This window comes from Miscanthus floridulus, chromosome 9 (genome assembly GCF_019320115.1).
Source record: "Miscanthus floridulus cultivar M001 chromosome 9, ASM1932011v1, whole genome shotgun sequence".
In the NCBI taxonomy this organism is placed as follows: Eukaryota; Viridiplantae; Streptophyta; class Magnoliopsida; order Poales; family Poaceae; genus Miscanthus; species Miscanthus floridulus.
The window spans coordinates 17327926-17345842 of record NC_089588.1 but is presented as its reverse complement, the minus strand read 5'-3'; the positions used below and the strand labels follow the sequence as shown (position 1 = coordinate 17345842).

General features: G+C 52.5%; 1 protein-coding gene and 1 long non-coding RNA gene across 4 annotated transcripts; both read right to left on the bottom strand.

Moving 5' to 3' along the window:
- Positions 1-1606: 1606 nt before the first annotated feature.
- On the bottom strand, positions 1607-7538 carry LOC136483487 (uncharacterized). 3 transcript variants are annotated; one of them, XR_010765457.1, is made up of 4 exons: positions 7358-7538; positions 6887-7279; positions 5189-6784; positions 5092-5105 (listed from the first exon to the last, which is right to left on the bottom strand). It is a non-coding gene; the product is annotated as an uncharacterized lncRNA (long non-coding RNA). The 3 variants fall into 3 exon arrangements; XR_010765456.1 differs by having other exon boundaries at positions 1607-6792; XR_010765455.1 differs by having other exon boundaries at positions 1607-6784.
- Positions 7539-14440: 6902 nt separating this feature from the next.
- On the bottom strand, positions 14441-15088 carry LOC136479341 (uncharacterized). Its single transcript, XM_066477234.1, has one exon. The coding sequence runs from the start codon at positions 15086-15088 to the stop codon at positions 14441-14443; it is 648 nt and encodes a 215-aa protein (XP_066333331.1).
- Positions 15089-17917: the final 2829 nt, after the last annotated feature.

Genomic DNA, 17917 nt, shown 5'->3' with positions numbered 1-17917 from the left:
GTCCTGCAGTGGTGCCGAGCACTCTAGGAGTGGTGCTGAGTGGTCCTACAGTGGTGCCGACTACTCTAGGACAGGTGTCGAACGCTCCCATAGTGGAGCCGAGAGGTCTTTGCAGTGATGCCGACCACTCCAAGACTGGTGCCGAGCACTCCTGTAGTGGTGCCAACCACTCTAGGAGTGGTGACGAGCGGTCCAGGTGTAGTACCGAGCACCGCAGCTGGGGTGCCGAGCACTCCAGGTGCTGTGCCGATCACTCCTGTGGAACAGGGGACTCCATCGACGCCGATCGAGTTCGCCTCACCTCCAAGCGACATCACCGTGTTCATGGATGCCTTCCACGACGATGAAGAGGTGCGGTTCCATAGGCTGGACGACATCGTCGGCGGCACAGGGTCCTCAGGCTTGGCGGGTTGGCTGCTCAATGACCCAGAGCTGCTTCTCATCAGTGTAGAGGAACCACGCACGTTCGCGCTGGCCGAGCATGATGCAAATTGGCGACGGGCGATGCTAGAGGAGATGAAGGCGATTGAGAAAAACAAGACTTGGGAGCTCATCGATCCACCTCCAGGATGCCGTCCGATCGGCCTGAAGTGGGTGTACATGGTCAAGTGGGATGAGCGCTCTGCCATTGTTAAGCATAAGGTGCGCCTCATCGCCCGAGGCTTTGTCCACCACAAGGGCATCGACTTCGATGAAGTCTTTGCACCGGTAGCGCGCATAGAGTCTATCCGACTGCTGCTTGCTTTGGCAGCAGCGAAGGATTGGCACATCCATCACCTAGACGTAAAATTGGCCTTCCTCAACGATGAGCTGGTGGAGACGGTCTTCGTCAGGCAACCTCCGAGTTTTGCCATCAAGGGAGCGGAGCACAGGGTGCTCCGATTGCGCAAGGCGCTCTACGAGCTACGTCAGGCCCCACGAGCATGGAACGCCAAGCTTGACGCCACGCTGGGCAAGTTTGGGTTCACGCGGTGCGCAACCGAGCACGCGCTCTACACACGACGATGGGGGAAGGAGGAACTCCTCGTCGGTGTGTATGTGGACGACTTGATCATCACCGGTGCGCGTGCGGAGGACATCGACAACTTCAAGCGTGAGATGGCACAGCAGTGCAATTACTAAAGCAAAACAATTGTAACTGCTCGTGGTACTTGAAGATTCAAACTGCATAATAATCTTTGCCTGAACATGATAACTGATTAAAATTCCTTTTCATTAAGTAGCTTCAGGTTCCTTTGAAAAAAAAGTAGCTTCACAGCATGCTCTTTTCTATGTCAATTTTGGGTGCTTAGCTTTGTACAAAATAACAAAGACTCTAACAACTAGTAGTACACATCTGATGAACTGAAGCATATTAATAGCAGCAGAAATTTTCCAACAAAACATTGCAAAACATTTCCACAGTACTTTAGGAGTTCGGATTTATCTCCGTTCATGTACCTTGCATCATTAGAAAAGGCCTGACACTCTATCTTGAAGACACCGCACAACATGATGTGACCAAACCATGTACTTTACAAAAGCACAATGAGATTGAACTATTGTATTGCACACCTCCACAGTGAAATGAATCAATACAAATACGCCTGGTGTACCTGAAATCAGAGTTCAAATTAACCTTGCACATGCATCTGCTGTGAGTTTCATGTTTGTCAGGTTGTGCTTGGACCCTTTTGTGTGTTAGAAAAAGGAAGGCACAAAGGGAGAATTTCCTTTTTGAAATGTGCTTTTGCTTGCTGCAATCAGTTGACGGTGTTGGTATCTCGAGTACTAACAGCAATGGCGTTGAGAAATATATAATATATCAGAGTCTAATGAACTCACCACCCGAAGAAATAATGGTAATAATGGGTTTCTGCTTCCCCAATCCTCAGATGAGGGATGTGGGAGATGAGGTGCCAGCTTCCCCTTCCTTCTCTCGCAGCGCTTCTCCATATCAGGGCAGCCAGAGATCTCCAGTGTCTGCAGAGCAGTAAGGCCTCTAATCCACTCTGACAAGGATCTAATACCCTTGCAGTCCGCGATAATAAGCTCTTCAAGGGAGGTGAGGCAGCACATCGATTCAGGAGCAGAAATCCGGTCCGGCAAGCACCATATGTAGAATTTACTTAGGGCGCGTTTGCGACCCTGGCCCGGACGGTGGCTCGCGCTCCCCAGCTGCAGCGGCCCGTGTTTGCCGTCCGTGGCCCGCTCCCTGGCCTGGCTCGCACGCTGCTCAAAGCAGCCTGCAGCCTGGCTCCCAGGAAACGACCAGGGGGTTCGTTTCTTGGCGGCCCGGCTCGGCGGAGCGAGACGGAGCACACGGTGCGCGAGCTCGTCACCTCCCGGCCTCACCTCCTCTCTTCTCCGTTCGCTTCTCCTTCACCGTCGTGCGGCTTCCTCCTTTCGCCTGCCAGTGACGTGCCCACCACCCCACCACACACCTCCTCTTCTGTGCCGCCGTCCTCACGGCCTCCCCGGAGTACCTCGACGCGGACTCCTCGGCGGCGCCGCGGCAGCAGCAGCACCTGGAGGAGGTGGTGGGATGCCATGCGATGGGGCCAAGGACGCGAACCAATTCGAGCGGCTCCACGACGCGGTGCTGCTCGTCGTCCTCAACCGCGAGGCCGGTAAGGAGGACCTGAGCGCGCGGCCGGCAAGGAGGACCTGGGTGTCGGAGCTCGTGGCCGCCGCTCTGCCTCGTCCAAGCAGACCCGCAGTGTGTTCGATGAAATGACTACAAGGATAGAGAAGGGAAGGATTGTGTGGTAATGCTACCACTTCTTGGATGCAAGGTGAGCATAACACGTGGTACAGGGAAACAAACACAATCCCTGTTTGGCCTGGCTCATTTTGATTCAATGGAGCAAACAAGAGTGCTTGCACCATGTCAGCCGGGCCTAGGCTGGCCACGACCAGGCCAGCCGGCCATGCCGGGCAGAGACAGGTGAGCAAACACGCCCTTAGAGAGCGGAGTTCCCCCAGCGATTCGGGCAGTTGGCCAAGTGCTTGGCACATTCCTATTTCAAGCTCCTGGAGGGAGGTGAGGCGCACCAATGATTGGGGAAGGCACGTTAGGCTCGGCAACTCAGCCCCGTTTGGCACGGCTTGCATCGGCTCCGGCCTATCCGACAACAATACCGTAGCAACACTGTAGCACGAAGCCGGTTTTCTCTTTTCCCCTTTTCTGTCTCACTGCAGCGATCGTACGGTAGCATTCGGGGGCAAGCCAGAAAACCGGCCGGCTCTGATGAACAGTGCGCGTGTCAGTGAGAGGGGAGAGGAAGAGAGAGAAAACTGGCTTCGTGCTACAGTGTTGGATGTCAGATAAGCCGGAGCCGATAAAAGCCGTGCCGAACGGGGCCTTAATCTTGAATACGCGTAGACATCGAAGTTCCCCAACACATTCGGGAAGTTGGCCAAGTGCATCGCAGACTCCATATTTTTAGCTCCTGGAGGGAGGTGAGGTACCCCAATGATTGTGGAAGGCTGCTCAGCCTACATAATGCCTCGATGTGTAGCATTTGTAGAGAGCGGAGCTCTCCGAAACATTCTGGCAGCTGGTGAAACTCACAATCGCTTATTACGAGATTCGTGAGTGAGGTGAGCTGGCTGAATGACTGAGGGAGGCTACTAACGCTGTCGTAACCATGAATCCGTGGAGTCTGCAGAGACGGAGAGCAGAGGCCCCCCCACCCACCCACTCTTGAAAATATGCAGTGCTTTGAGGGCCCTGAGCGGCTGCATTGGTAGAGCAAGAAACGTACATCTTTTCCAGATAACAGAGCTTCCCAAGCCACTCGGGAAGCATACAGAGAGGTCGGCATCTTATAATCCGCAGGGTTCGGAGGGATGCGAGGCTCCGCATGCTAGCGATGAAGGAAAATATGGCATCACCATCAGTTTGGCACACTCCGATATAGTTAGAAATGATAGACGATTACCAATCTGCAGTTGCCCCCCTTCTACATCAGCCAAGCTTTCTTCTGTTACCATCCAAACCACGCCCAAACTTGGCATTCCATTCATATATAACTCCAACAATGAAGGAAATGGACCTCCGCTTATGCTTCTAAGAGCAGTCATTTTTCTTAGCACAAGCTTCTCCAAATAAGGCAACTCTGTTAGTCCCTCCAGACGCTCCAATTTTGGGAAATCTGATAGTTCCATCTCGCTCAACAGTCTGGAAGCGAGGAAGCCCTGCTACTTCTGCACCTCTGTGCTTCAACAACCACTGCATGGATTCCTGACCTGAATACCCGACAATTTTGAGGTTATCAATTCCAGGCGGTGGTTCCAACCCTTCCAGTTGATTTTTAGACTTCGCCCCCACATCACTTGCACAAGTTAGTGTCAGTCTCTGCAAGTTTGTCTTCTGCTTCAACCATTCCTTGTGTGCAACATCTGGGTCTATACAATGTCCAATACCATGGATAGTTAGTTCCCCTCTAATCTTATTAATGTTTTCAAGCTCAGAAGTTTGTGCATCATTTTCGTTATCCTCTCCGATAACAAATAGTCCCAGCGTTTCAAGTCGAGTAAGCTGTGCAATCCATTTTGGAATGGCTCGTAACATTTCACATTCTCTCAGGTCCAAAACAACAAGCTTCTTCAAGTTCCCTATGCCTTCAGGCAACTCTACCAACTCAGAACAGCTATAAAGGTCCAAACACTCCAGGTTCTCCAGTGTCGTGATACTTGATGGTAGCCTTTCAATTATAGTATAACCTAGCCTCAATACCCTTAGCCTTTTATTCTTGGTAAAGTTGCAACCTTAAAACAACAAAAAAGGTCTATTGTAGAAATCATGACACAATTGCCAATAGATTCTTGCAAACTTGTTAGACTCCTACACCATGACAAGTTGACCACTCTCAACTTCTTCAGATTTCCAATGGATTCAGGTAACTTGACAATATCACTTGATGTTACATGAAGAACTTGCAGACTCCAGATTTCTGAAATAACCTCAGGAAGTGTTTCCTATTTCAATCTTGAAATTCGAAGGTACCTCAAATTTTTTGTCTGTAGTATGGCAGTGAGTGCTGATGTATGCACATATTTCACCGTGATACTGCGCAAGTGTTTTGCTTTCTTCGATGCCTTGCCAAATATGAAATCATCACCTTCAACAATGTACATAGCACGTGTCTTTTGAAATGTATTTTTGGGCAGAATATGTCTTGTATTTTCCATTATAGAAAAATACCTGCAGATCTTTGTGAAATTGGTTGTCTTCTTGGGCATGACAAGTGAAATTTCATCACCCAAAATGGATCGGGCAAGATCATGCACCAAATCATGCATCTTACACTTTACTATTCCACCCCCTGCTTCCTCCACATCTTGTATGAAGTACATTTGCACAAGATGACTAAAGTAGTCATCGCCAACATATTCCAAGTAGTTAACACCATCTTTGGCGACCATGTCATGAGCAATTCATTGGTCAATCAATTGGTCTTTATTAATCAAGTGACCTTTAGGAAACATTGAACATAGCGTGAAACACTGCTTTAGATGAGATGGCAAGTTAAAATAGCTCAACCACAAGCAAGCAGATACCTGACATTCTTTATCATCGACATCTAATAAATTGTTGTCTTTTATGGCATGCCATTGCTCTACTCGTTTCTTGTATCGGAGGATGCCTGCAAGAACTTTAATTGCTAGTGGCACCCCACCGCACTTGTTCACAGTATCTTTCCCAACTTCTTGAAATTCAGAGCCTAAATCTTTCACAGCATTTCCGAAGCTTTGCTGAAACACTTGTCAGCTGTAATCCTTAGATAACAGTGGCAAGTCGATTAATGTTGTAGATTCCACTGCTTCAGCAACATTTCTACTACGAGTAGTGAGTAGAATCCTGCTTCCTGGTGAGCCATTCTTTAGATGTACCATGAACTCTGCCCATTTAATCCGCTCTTGAGTCCAAACATCATCCAATACAAGCAGGAACCTTTTGTTGGTCAACTCGTCTGAGATTTTATTGGCCATATACCTCAAGGAAAGGCCATCGGACCTCTCGTTTGAAATAGCATCAAATAGCTTCTTGAGAATTTTTTCAAGTTGAAATTTCTCCTCTGACACATGAACCCATAGTTTAACTGGGAAATGATTATGGTTTTTATTTTTTACTTCGCTGAAAACCAGCTGGGCCAGGGTAGTTTCCCCAGAGCCACCAAGTCCAACTATTGAAACTATCTTGATTCTCTGTTGGTCAACATCCTGTAGCAGCTCAGATGGAATATCATTCATCTCTTGGTCTCTTCCGATTACTGATGCCTCATCCACGAAGGGCAGTGTTTGCATATTCATAGCTGTGTCTTCTATATGGCTAACAGGATCATTGCCAACCACTGAATTAAAAATACTTCTTTGCTTCACAAAGACATCAAACATCTTCTTAATTTTCTTGATCTTTTTGGCAGCCTGGCATTGAAATATAAATGATTTTGGTTTTGTGTGCAGGCATCTGGACACAAAACCACCATCACCATCAGCTTCATATTTTTCAGCCTTCAGTTGGAACTCATCCACAACATCATCAACCTCATAAACAGCTTCTTTCAACTTTTTGAGAAATGGAGCATCCCCTATAGCTCTGTCTCCTGCTGCTTCCAATCGGTTGTTGATGTCCTGAGCTAGATCTTGTAGTTCCCGGAGGTCCTCTTTCACACCCACTATAGACCAGTGGAGCTAACTTGTTGCCCACAAGCTTCAACATTGCAGATACTGCTGCAGAGACTGCAGCAGCTTCCATACCAACCATGTTTCAGTAAGCACCTTCTTTCGCCCAGATTTCCTATAGATCTTATTAAAAAGAAATAAGCAGGCATTGCGTGAAGCAAAAGAGTCATATAATGCTAGCACTTTCTTGTGCAATTATGTTTTTCCCATATCTGACCTGCGCAAACAAGTGTAGCCAGCACTTTGGCCTCTTGATAGATGAATGTTGCTGAAGTGGGGCTTCTTAATTTGCAGGCAGGCCTTTAAAGCCTTGTTGTCCCTGCCATCACAAGGAGCCCAGCGAGTGCTCCAAAACTAGAGAGCCTGAGATCAGATGGGGTTTTCTTCTAGGCAATGAATGAAGAAACATAAACTAGCCCCGCCTTGCATCGATCAAGTAGGGAAAGGAGAGGTGAACGAGTTAACACGGGTAAAGATGAACATAAATACCAACCAGAGCGCCAAGTACAGAAGAATCAACGGCGTCTTTGTAGGCTCTGTCTTCAGTACTACCTGCGAAGAGTCTGAAATTAGGTGTAAGCAGAAAGAGTGGAAGGCGCTGGCCTGCAAACTGGATGTCATAAAACAAACTGGATGTCATAAATCAATCTTAATTGGTTACAAGTAGAATATGATAGTGTAAAAATACCTGGATCTCAGACGAGATATGCTGCTGCTTTTGCCTCTGACATCTCCAAATGCCGTGCTTCTTCTCCCCTCAGCGAGGTGTGCGTGCAAGCAAATCGGAACCGGATCTGCGCAAGGAAGGCGCAACTGAGCTTAACTGAGCCTCTCTGCCTGCTGTTGCTAGTCTTGTGACGCTTAATCAGCAACTGTAGGTGGGTCGGTCAGATGTCCAGTCTCGAATAGTATCGATGCTGGAGTCACGTGCGCCGGACGCAAAAGAGTGGCTATTGCCTGTTGGCCCAGTGGTAGGTAGCTGTTGGCAATGGTGCGACAGTGGTGAGTGGAGTGGTGACGATGCATGGTACCACATGTGCTCGGCACCAATGGTGAGTCGTGTTGGCACTGCCAATAATTCTGCAGCGTGCGAGTAAAGTTCACCGGTGGTCCGCAGACTTTTCGGCTACGTTGTCCCGGTCCTTAAAATCGATGGTTTATGTCCATAAATTTGTTTACTGTGTCATCCCGGTCCCTAAACATACAAATCATCCTTTTAGGTTTTCAAAATTGTTCGTCTATATCATCCAAGTCTTTGAACTCGCTAATCACCTATTTAAGTACTCAATCTCTATTCGCGTCTCAGTGGCTCTAGGACCTTAATATAGATCGACGATATAAGGAGGTGATTTACGAGTTTAGGGATCGGGATGACATAACTGAACAATTTTAAGGATGCGTGATTTGTGAGTTTAGGGGCCGGGATGGCATGGACGAATAAGTTTGAGGACCTAAACACACGATTTGCGAGTTTAGAGACTAGCACTACTACAAAAAGCATTTGTAGCAACACCTCCTTTTTTTAGGGGTGCCTTAATTTAAAACTGCCTCTACAAATGTTGCTTCCCTCGGAAAAAAAATCGGCTATTTGATATTTTATTCTCGAATTTTGAAAATTGCTGGATGGGGATTAGAACCGGCGATGATACCCCTTTCACTGTCGGTCCTAACCACGGGTCGGCGGTGAAGGGTGTATCACTGCCGGCCCAAAACCGGCAGCGGTGGGGTACCCATCACCGCCGACCCTTCACCACCGACCGGCAAAACCGGTGGTAAAGGGGGGTTAAGGACCGGCAGTGATGGGGTATGTGTAGTAGTAAGCACTTACCTCGATCAATCCACTCGAGAGGTTATACCACTACCTAAACCACGTGTATCGTTGGTTCCTAACGATTTATCCAATCAGAATCCAAACCAACTAAATTTTCAAAAAAAAAAAAACCAACTGGACATTCTTTTTTTTTTCTTCCTTTTAACCTCTATGAACTGAAACTTTAAATGATTATTTAGAAATACATATGACTTCAAATGAAAATCACTACAAAGCTGTCGAACACTACAATCTTCGTATAACTGTTTTATTCATTAGAGTTGTTTAAATATTTTATGGAAGTATATTATTACTTATATTTTCCGTGGCCTAAATAATGAATGAACCAGAGAATTTTTGCATGATGATAATGCTAACCCTTAGAGCAAATAAATTATCATATTAATAGTTTTATACAGTTCTCTTATTTTGCATCGAGCTTTGGACTAATATAGGGCCATGAACGCAACATATATGTGTTAATAGTTTTCTACTGTATATTTTGGAATACGTTAATCCCATTAAAATGATTATATTTTCAATATCTGTCGGTACAGAATGTGACCAATTAGTAAATATTTGTAGTTTTGCTGTACGTTGTGATCGGAGGTGGCCTAGCACTCAATGACACGGGATTTATACTGGTTCGGGCAACTTGCCCTACGTCTAGTTGGGGTCGGTCGGCGACTTTATTCCCGAGCCCAGGTGCTCGAAGTCTGTAGTGAGGTTATAAACGAGAAGGAGAAAGATGGGGTGTGCAAGAGGTCCGGTCGGCTCCGACTGGAAGGGCCGAGAGCGACTGGAACTAAGCTATGAGCTAAGTGTTCAAGCGTGAGCCTGAGGTCCGAACCTGACGGTTCTGTGGTTGTGAGCTTATTGGACTACTGAATCTAAGGAACTGAGCCCCCTTCAATCGGGGGTTGCGCATCCCCTTTTATAGATGAAGGGGATGACTTTACAAGTGAGAGAGAGAGGGTACGGATGCTTCTGAGCCTCGTTGCCCACGCCGAAGAGGATGGGATAATGGTAGGCGCCCACAACACTGTTGATGTCACTGTAGAATGTCAGGTGCATGTGGGAGGTTACATTGTCTTCTTCAGGAAGGGTTGATGTCGGTACCTGCAAAAACACTACTTGCCCGGAGGCATGTGAGGAGTCTCACCACGTTTACCAGGTATGGTGAATTCCGACGCCTACAACACTATTGGTGCCCAGAGGCATGTGAGGGGCTTTTTGCCATATGGGAGCTTGACGGCGTCTACAATACTGTAGGGATAAATGTCGACGCCTACAATACTGTATGTGTCAAGACAGTTGTGGAGCACTGCTCCCGCAGGTGTTCAGGGTATGGTCCCTGTACCATGGTTTGACTTGTGTGCTGCTTTCTCCGTTCGTCCCTAGTCCCTTCCGAACGGGCGTCTCCGGTCGGATGGCTCCAGTTGGCTTCGGTTGCGCCAGTCGGAGAAAAGTGGTGAGCAGGGTTCTTACATACCCCGGTCGGAGAGACACGGGGTCGGAGTCGGAAGTAGGGCTCAAGGCAGGCCTTCCGATTGGAGAGGCCGTTCGGAGGCGGCAGGAGCCTGGAGCAAGTGCTACGGTCAGATAGGTGGGCCGAAGAACTTGACGAGAGGGTGTTGCTCTTCTTGGGCCAGGCCTTCCGGTCGGCTGCTGGGCCGTCCCTTTGCCCTGTTGTTTTTAGACTTTTGGGTCGAACCTTGGCGTGGAAGCCGGTCCCCGAGGGACCCCGGGTTTATGAACCCGACAGGAGCCCCCGAGCCCCCGGGTGATTCGGGCAGAATCGTCCGGGGGATTTTTGTTTTGCCGGCGGGTGCGCGCGAGCGCACCCGCGGGTGTAGCCCCCGGGCGGTTCGGGCAGAACCAGCTGGGGGGTTTTTCTGTATTGCTAGCGGGAGAGGTTTTTGTTCGGCGGGTGCGCTTGAGCGCACCCGCGGGTGTAGCTCCTGAGCCCCCGGGCGGTTCGGGCAGAACCGGCTGGGGGGTGTTTGTTTTAGCGGGCGTGTGTGCGTGTTTTTAGTCTAAGACGGATTTTTTGTTCTAACCAAGGTGTCATTGTGCAGCCGAGGCATTTTTAGGCGCGTGGATTGGATTGAGACAGAACCTATTGATCCCGGTGTCGGTGCGCGCCGGGGATCGGGCGAGGGAGTTTTTAGTTTTGAGACAGACCTTGGCGTCGATGTGCGCCATGAATGGAGACAACTTAGTTTGGATGCGACAGAGCTCACTGATCTTTGGCGTCGATGCGTGCCGTGGGATCGGGTGAGGCGGAGTCGCGAGTAGACCCAGGTGTCGGTGCGCGCTGTGGGATCGGGCGAGGTGGAATCGTGAGTAGACCCAGGCGTCGGTGCGCGCCATGGATCAAGAGAGTTAGTTTTAGTTAGTTTCAGTTAGTGAAGCCGTTACGAGAGTTAGTGAAGCCGTTACGAGAGTTTGGAGTCGCGGTCCCAAGAGCCGTAGCTGGATGTCGCCGATCCTATCGACGCGAGTTCGGGGTCACGGTTCCAAGAGCCGTAGCCGGATGTCTCCTATCCCGTCGATGTGAGTTCGAGGTCACGGTCCCAAGAGCCATAGCTAGATGTCTCCTATCCCGTCGACGCGAGTTCGGGGTCGCGGTCCCAAGAGCCATAGCTGGATGTCGCCGATCCTGTCGACGCGAGTTCGGGGTCGCGGTCCCAGGGTTTTTTTGGAGCATAGTCGGAAGTGAAGCTGTTATGAAGACGTTGTTAGTTTAGTTAAAGATCAGACACAGCGGTGCTCATGGGTCCTGGCGTCGGTGCGCGCCGTGGATCGGGCGAGTCGTAGTCGTGGATCTGACGAGTTTGAGGTCGTCGTCCTTGGCGTTTTTCTTGAGCCCCCAAGCCCTTTCAGGCCTTCGTAGGGGTCGATGTGAGTTTATGTGTGTTACCCCATCTAGTTTCTCACAAACCAGGGGGGCTGAGTTTCGTTGCCTGTCCTGATCGCTCGGGCTCGAAGACTAGCTCGGTGAGTTCGCTAACGGGTGTGATCGAGCAGAATCTGGGTCCATTGTTTGTGACGGGGTCGACATAGCCCTCTTGTGACATTCCACTACTCCTTTACCTGCAACCCGATAGATGCCTATGTCGTTCCGGAGACCAACCTGGGTGGCCTTTCGGCCTCCCCTCGATGGAGATTCTATGGGCTTGGCGAGAGGTTCAGGATCGAACGAGAAGGTTGAGATGACCCGGTCTGTCGGACCAGGCTAGGGCCGCATGGTGCTCATCTACGGTTTTCTCCCCTGGCTCTGTTGGTTACTCATGTCGAATGAGGCAACCACCGCTTTGTGACGCAACACGGAGCGTTCTGATGCATTTCGCTGCACGTGCGATGCTTAGTTCCCGAGCCCCCGGGCGGTTCTAGGCCTGAATCATTCGGGAGGCGCGAGCGTATGGAATGAAATGCACGTATGGATGTATGAATGATTTATATTGAAATAGAGGGGCTTTGATAGTGTTTTACCTTGATGACTGGGGTGACGGGGTTCGGAGAGCTCCAGTCGGAAACGTCCGACCGGGACCTGCGCTCGTCAATTGTGGGTCAGCCCTTGTGTGATCAGTTTTGTATTAATGAACACATGCTCACCTTGATGACATGAGAGATGGGGTTCGGATAGCTTCAGTCGGAAATGTCCGACCGGGACCCGTGCTCGTCGTTCATGATGGAGTCGGCCTGGCCTACACGGGGCGCCCCTTCACTTCCTACCTGTATCTCAGGTGTGGATACTGAGCGATTCGATCGACTCAGGGGGCCGGTTGGTCTCTCAGTGGAGATTTCATGTGGTGGTGCTTCGGTTCCTGTGCCCGTCGTGTGGTAGTGGTTGATCGTGCGATAGTGGTGGGCCATGGTCAGGCCATGTCCCTTCTGATCAGGAGCCATTTCGTCCGATAGAGCACATCTCGTCAGCCAGGGCTCGTCTCATCTGCATTAAATGAAAAGAGAGAGAGAGATTCTCGCTCTGTCGTTCTGGCTTCCACAATCGGCGCATCCTTCCCTAACCGCTGTTCCCTTTTCCTTAAGTAGGAGAAAGGAGGAGGGTTTTCGTTCCATTCTTTTGCCTGTTCTTCATCTGCCGCCTCCTTCCCTCTTCCTTTTCGCCATGAGCATTCCGGAGAGCCGTGGAGGTTTCTAGGAAAGAAAGGGGAGAGAGTGAGGGAGGAGAGAGGAACTCACAAAAAATGTCGGACTAGAGGTCGTCTACCGTGAAGAGGTCGGTGCTGGAGGCTTTCGTCGCGAAGGGGTTTCTGCCGCCGTAGGAGATGGCGCACTGGAGGGTCCCCGGGAAGGAAGAGTTTCCGCAGCCTTGTCCGGACGAGGTGGTTTCTTTCCTTACCTTCCATGAGCGTGGATTAGGATACCTCGCGCACTGGTTTCTGCGCGGGTTCCTCAACAAGTGGCGTTTGGAGCTACAGCATGCCAACCCGACGGGGGTGCTGCACATCACTGGTTTTATCGCCGTCTGCGAGGCTTTCCTCGGGATGGAGCCACATGCGGACCTCTTCCGGCTTTTCTTCTCCGGGAGAGCTATGTCGGACTGGAGTTCGGCCGAAATCACACCGGTGGGAGGGTTCACCCTGCAGAGGAAGCCGGGCGCGGGAGGTTGGTATCCCGCGTACGCCCAATGTGACTCCAATCGAGGATGGCATGGGGAGTGGTTTTACATCCGTAATCCGGTGGAGGCACCGTTTCCAGCGTTCACCGGTGGGCGACCGGTGAAGCAGAAAAGTTGGTCGTGGGGTTGCACCTGCACGGAGAGGAACAAGGTGGAGGTGATTGAGGAGGAGCTCTGGAAGCTCATAGGGTGTGGCCTTGATAGGGTGCGGGTGTTCCACACCCTCTTCCATTGCCGGGTTGCGCCGTTGGTAGAAAGGACGCACCCGATGTGGATGTACGGCGGCCGGTCGGACCCGGACCGCGCGTCGCCAGAGGAGCTGCCAGACAATGAGATCTGGAGCCATGTCAGCCGAGTGCTGCAGCTGAGGCCTAGAGAGATGGTCATGGGAAAACCCATACCGTTCAATGCATCGATCGTGCCCACACTGGTACGCTCCCTTATTTTGTTTGCGTTTCTTCCTCTACTTTTCCTGTTTCTTGATACTGGGCCATCTGTTCCATAGGGGCTTGGGAGGTACATGTCCTGGCCGCACCTTCCTAAGGGACTGGAGGGCCGGGCTTAGTAGGCCACCCAGAAGGAGGCGGCAGACGCCTAGAAGAAGAAATGAACCAAGGAGGTTCAGCGGAAGGAAGAGAAGAAGAAGGAGGTTGCTCGACGTGTGAGGGCCGGGGAACATGGGAGCGACGTTGAGTCGGAACTCGTGTCGGATGATCCTATAGATGTGGATGACATGGTATTCTCCGACGAGGAGGAGAGTCAGGAGGTCATTGCGACCTCGGGGGAGCGTTGTGGCCCTGCGAGGACGTCCGCTGGTGACAGACAGGAGGCCGCACGACGTGCAACGGTTCCCACGTCGAGGAAGCACGCATCGGGCGCAGACATTGTTGGCGAGCGAGCGGTGAAGCGGACGCGGTCACCGCGCCCCTCAATAGCGTCGCTAGTTCTGGCCCTGCCTGTTATGGACGTGGCGGAACAAGGAGGGCGGTCCGAGGAGCGGACTAGCACTTGTGCGCCGATGGGACTGGTGCCAACGCCTGGCTCACAGCCGGAGGAGGCCCTGCCTGCCTTGGGTGTAGTTGAACAGTCCGGGTGGCCTGAGGAGCAGACTGGGGCCCGAACGATGCACGACTTGTAGTCGGAGGACGCTTCGCCCGCTGCTCCGATCGAGGGGTCCTGAGCCAGAGGTCGTAGCGACCCGCAGACTGGGCAACAGCCGGTCGGGGCGACTCCGTCCCCGTCAGGAGTGAGGAGGCATGGGTCACAGCCCAGGAGCGGTCCTCGTGCTGCAGGCCCATTGACATCGGGCTCTGCTTTCAGAGTCGTGCCGCTCGCCACCCGATATGTTTTTCTTTCTGATATTCTGCTGATTGAGCTTTTTTGGAGGGTGACTCACGTTCACTTTCTGTTAGCGGGCAGGGGATGCTGGGGTTGAGCGTCGCTCTGACCCCTATACAGGAGGTTTGGAGGCCCACCCTACAGCATGTCGCGGTGGCAAAGCCTTCCCTCCCAAGGGTGGTGTCCCCCGGGTCGACTGCTGATAAGGCGGCAGTGGCGGCGGCGGTGTTGGCGGTGATCCTGGTGCTAATGCCGGGGGTTGCATCGGAGGTGACCCTCACGGCCCCTCCTCCACTGGTCACGGCGGAAGAGATGAGGGAGGACGAACTCCCTATCTCGCCGGGTGGAGGGCCGCACGACCTACCCTTGCCGTTGAAGGCGCCGGAGGGAAGCGCGGCCAGGATGGAGTTGGGACGCCTGGCGGGATTTTGAGCGGATGAGGTGGTGGACATCCCATCAGACGAGGAGGCAGTTGTCGCAGTGGAGCCACCAGTGTCGCCGCGGGAGCTGGCGGTGCTACCGCGGGAGCCGGTGGTGGTCCAGTCGGTGGCCGGGCCCTCCGGCGGGCTGCCAGAGGGGGACCTAGAGTCGCCCTGCCCTGAGGACCCCTCGAAGGCGCGGTTCATCCTCCGGGATTCCCGGGAGCGTCAGCTCTAGGACATTTTTGGGGGACAAGGGCATGCCACGGTGTCTGAGCTCACCAAGCTATGCACGAAGCTCGAAAGCGCCCGGAAGCAGGCCCAGTTCGCTCGGCAGTTGGTTGAGGGCGACCTGCAGCTCACCGCGGAGGTGAGTTTGCTAGTCCTTGTCCTTGCCCTTTGAATCTTGCGTCGGTTGTTTTTAGCATGCTTGTTTTTTCATAGGATATAAGGAAGATGTCATCCCGCAAGTCCTACTTCCTCCAGGCGGAGCACGCCCGGATGGCCGAGCTCGAGCGTCGGGTGGAGTTTGCTCACCGTGAGTCCCAGGACCGGGCGGCCGAGGCTACCGCGGTGTAGGCGGAGGGGCAGCGTGTGGCAGAGCGGGCAACTGCTGCTGAGCAAGGGCTCGAGGCGGCGAAGGTCTGCCAGGTAGAGACTGAGGCGGGGCTATGGGCGTCCTTGGCGAACACCGAGGCGGCGCTTCAAGAGGCCCTAGTGGCCCTTGAGCCAGAGCAGGCCACCCTGGAGTCGGCACAGAAGGCCCTGTAGGCGGAGCAGAGGACCCAGTCGGAGACGAACCAGGAGGTGCTCGCGCTCCGAGGTCGGGTGATGGAGATGGAGGAGGCGAACGCCCGGCTGCGTGTGCAGGTGACTCGATAGGCGGTGGAATTTTCTGCCCTTGAGAACTCCCGTGCTGGTACGTACCTCCTTTTCTTTTTGTTTGTTGTTGCATTGGTTTCCTCAGCCTGTTTCTGAGCTTGTCGCCCTTCTTGCATAGCTGAGTGAAATGGTGAAGGTGCTGGAGCGGGACCTGGAGACGACCAAGGTGAACTTCGACCGGAAGGTCAAGGAGCTAGCCAAGTCCCGTGAGGAGCGACATGCTCTTGAGGGGGATCTTGACCAGATCCGCAAAGCCACCCAGCTCGTTGTCTCGGAAGTCTTCGGGTCGGCGCCAGGCACTAGTGCGCCTGCGGTCCAGTTGGCGGAGGTCCCGAACACGGTCAAGGACCTTATTAGGAGCGGGCTGTTTTAAGGAGCGTTGGGGGTGCTGACCTCGGTGGCGATGCACCACCCAAATCTAGACTTCGCCACTATCTGTAGCGGGTATGTTGAAGGCCTGAGCATGGAGGACATCAAGTCCATCGGGGAGAGCTTGCTGCCGCACGCGCGTCCAGTGTCGGAGCAAGTTTCCACTGAGTGGGTGATGGAGGTTCGCCGTGAAGACATGGCCCGAAGCATGTGTGGGGAGGATGCCTCCGAGCCTATGGATAGTACGGAGCCTGGTTTGGGGGGGAACGTCATCGTGCCGCCAAGGAGTGAGCAGCCTACATCTTCGTCGGTCGTGCCGCCATCAGATGCCACCGGGCTGGTTCAATAGCTTGTAGGATATAAGTAGTTTAGTGAAAGTAAAATAGTTTAAGTTTGTGGAGGAGCCCACGTGTAAACGTTTCTGTGTGCTTAACGGTTATAATGGTATTTTGTTTTCTATGATGGAGTCACTCCGTTCGGGGACGCCTGTTCCCTTTCGTTCCTTAGTTTTCCCCTAGCATAATTTTGTTTTTTAGTTCTTTCTTTCTCGTACCTGCCCGTTTGTTCCGTAGGTTGCACCCTTGTGAGCCCGGGGTGTGGCCTGCGAGGCTCAGCTGTTCGTAACCGTAGGAAAGAGCGGGGTGCGATCAGTCGGAATTTTTAAAGCAAAGGTACGTAAGGTAAATTAAAGGAATGAACTACCCCTTCGTTAGGGTAGGAAGGAATTTCTCCATACAACAGTAAACAAAACAGAGAGGTAGTAGTGCCCCCCTAGTGGAGCCCCCGAGCGCTCCGAGCCGAAAAGCGTTTGGGTCGGGGTGCTCTTGCAGGAGCGTACGTTAAGTAAATAATGGAAAGACTGAAACTTAGGGGAAAAGAAAATGACATAGCTGTTCCATGGTGCTTGGTGAGAGCGTCGTCGTTGTTGTCCTTGAGTTGGTAGGCGTCCGGTCGGATCACTTCGTCCTTCAGTCGTCTAGATCCTTGTCCGCTGCGCCCCCTTCTTCGGCCGTTGCCTCTTCTCCTTTTTCCTTGGCCTGCTAGCCTACCTCAGCAGGCGCTTGAGGAGCAGGCAGTCCTTGTAGAGGTGGTTCACGGGGTAGTCATGGTTGGTGCATGGACTCTCCATGAGCTTGTGGAAGTGGCTGGAGAAGCCCTACTGGGGCTGCGTGCCCGCATGATCAGCCGTGGCGACCAACGCGGAGTTGGCCAGTCAGCGGCGATTCTTTCTATTCTTTTTTCCCCCTCTGAGTGGAGGGGCCCTCGTCTTGATCCTGGCGCTTGGCCTTTCCTTTGTCGTGGCCTCTATTGAAGCGTGGTGGGAACGGTGCTTGCTGGAGGTGTTGGGCGAAGGTTGGTGGTCCCGGGCTGTCAGGGCTGGGACTCCGGTCGACGCCACGCGTGCCTCGGTTCGGTCCGAGGCGTGCGTAGACGGGCAGTCGGCACAGAGCGGTCGTCGAGTCAAGACGAGGTGCCGTTGCGGCTTCCTGTGCCGCACTTGGTGGTTGTGGCGGTGATAGGGCGTAGTGCCCCATCTGCCGCGTCCCTGTTCCCTGGATGGGGAGCGAGGTCACGAGTCGGCATCGCGATACGGAGCTCTCTGCTTGTTGAACGGCGGCGGTCTCCACCAGTGCCTAGAGGTTCCAGTGGATCGCCTGTTCGCGAGAGTTGTTTGGCTCGGACAAGCTACGCAGCAGCATTGCCGCGGTAGCAATGTTCTGGCTGGCCCGAGCGAACTACAGGGGATCGGTTCCCCTATACGGGGTGTTACGCTGGACCTGACGG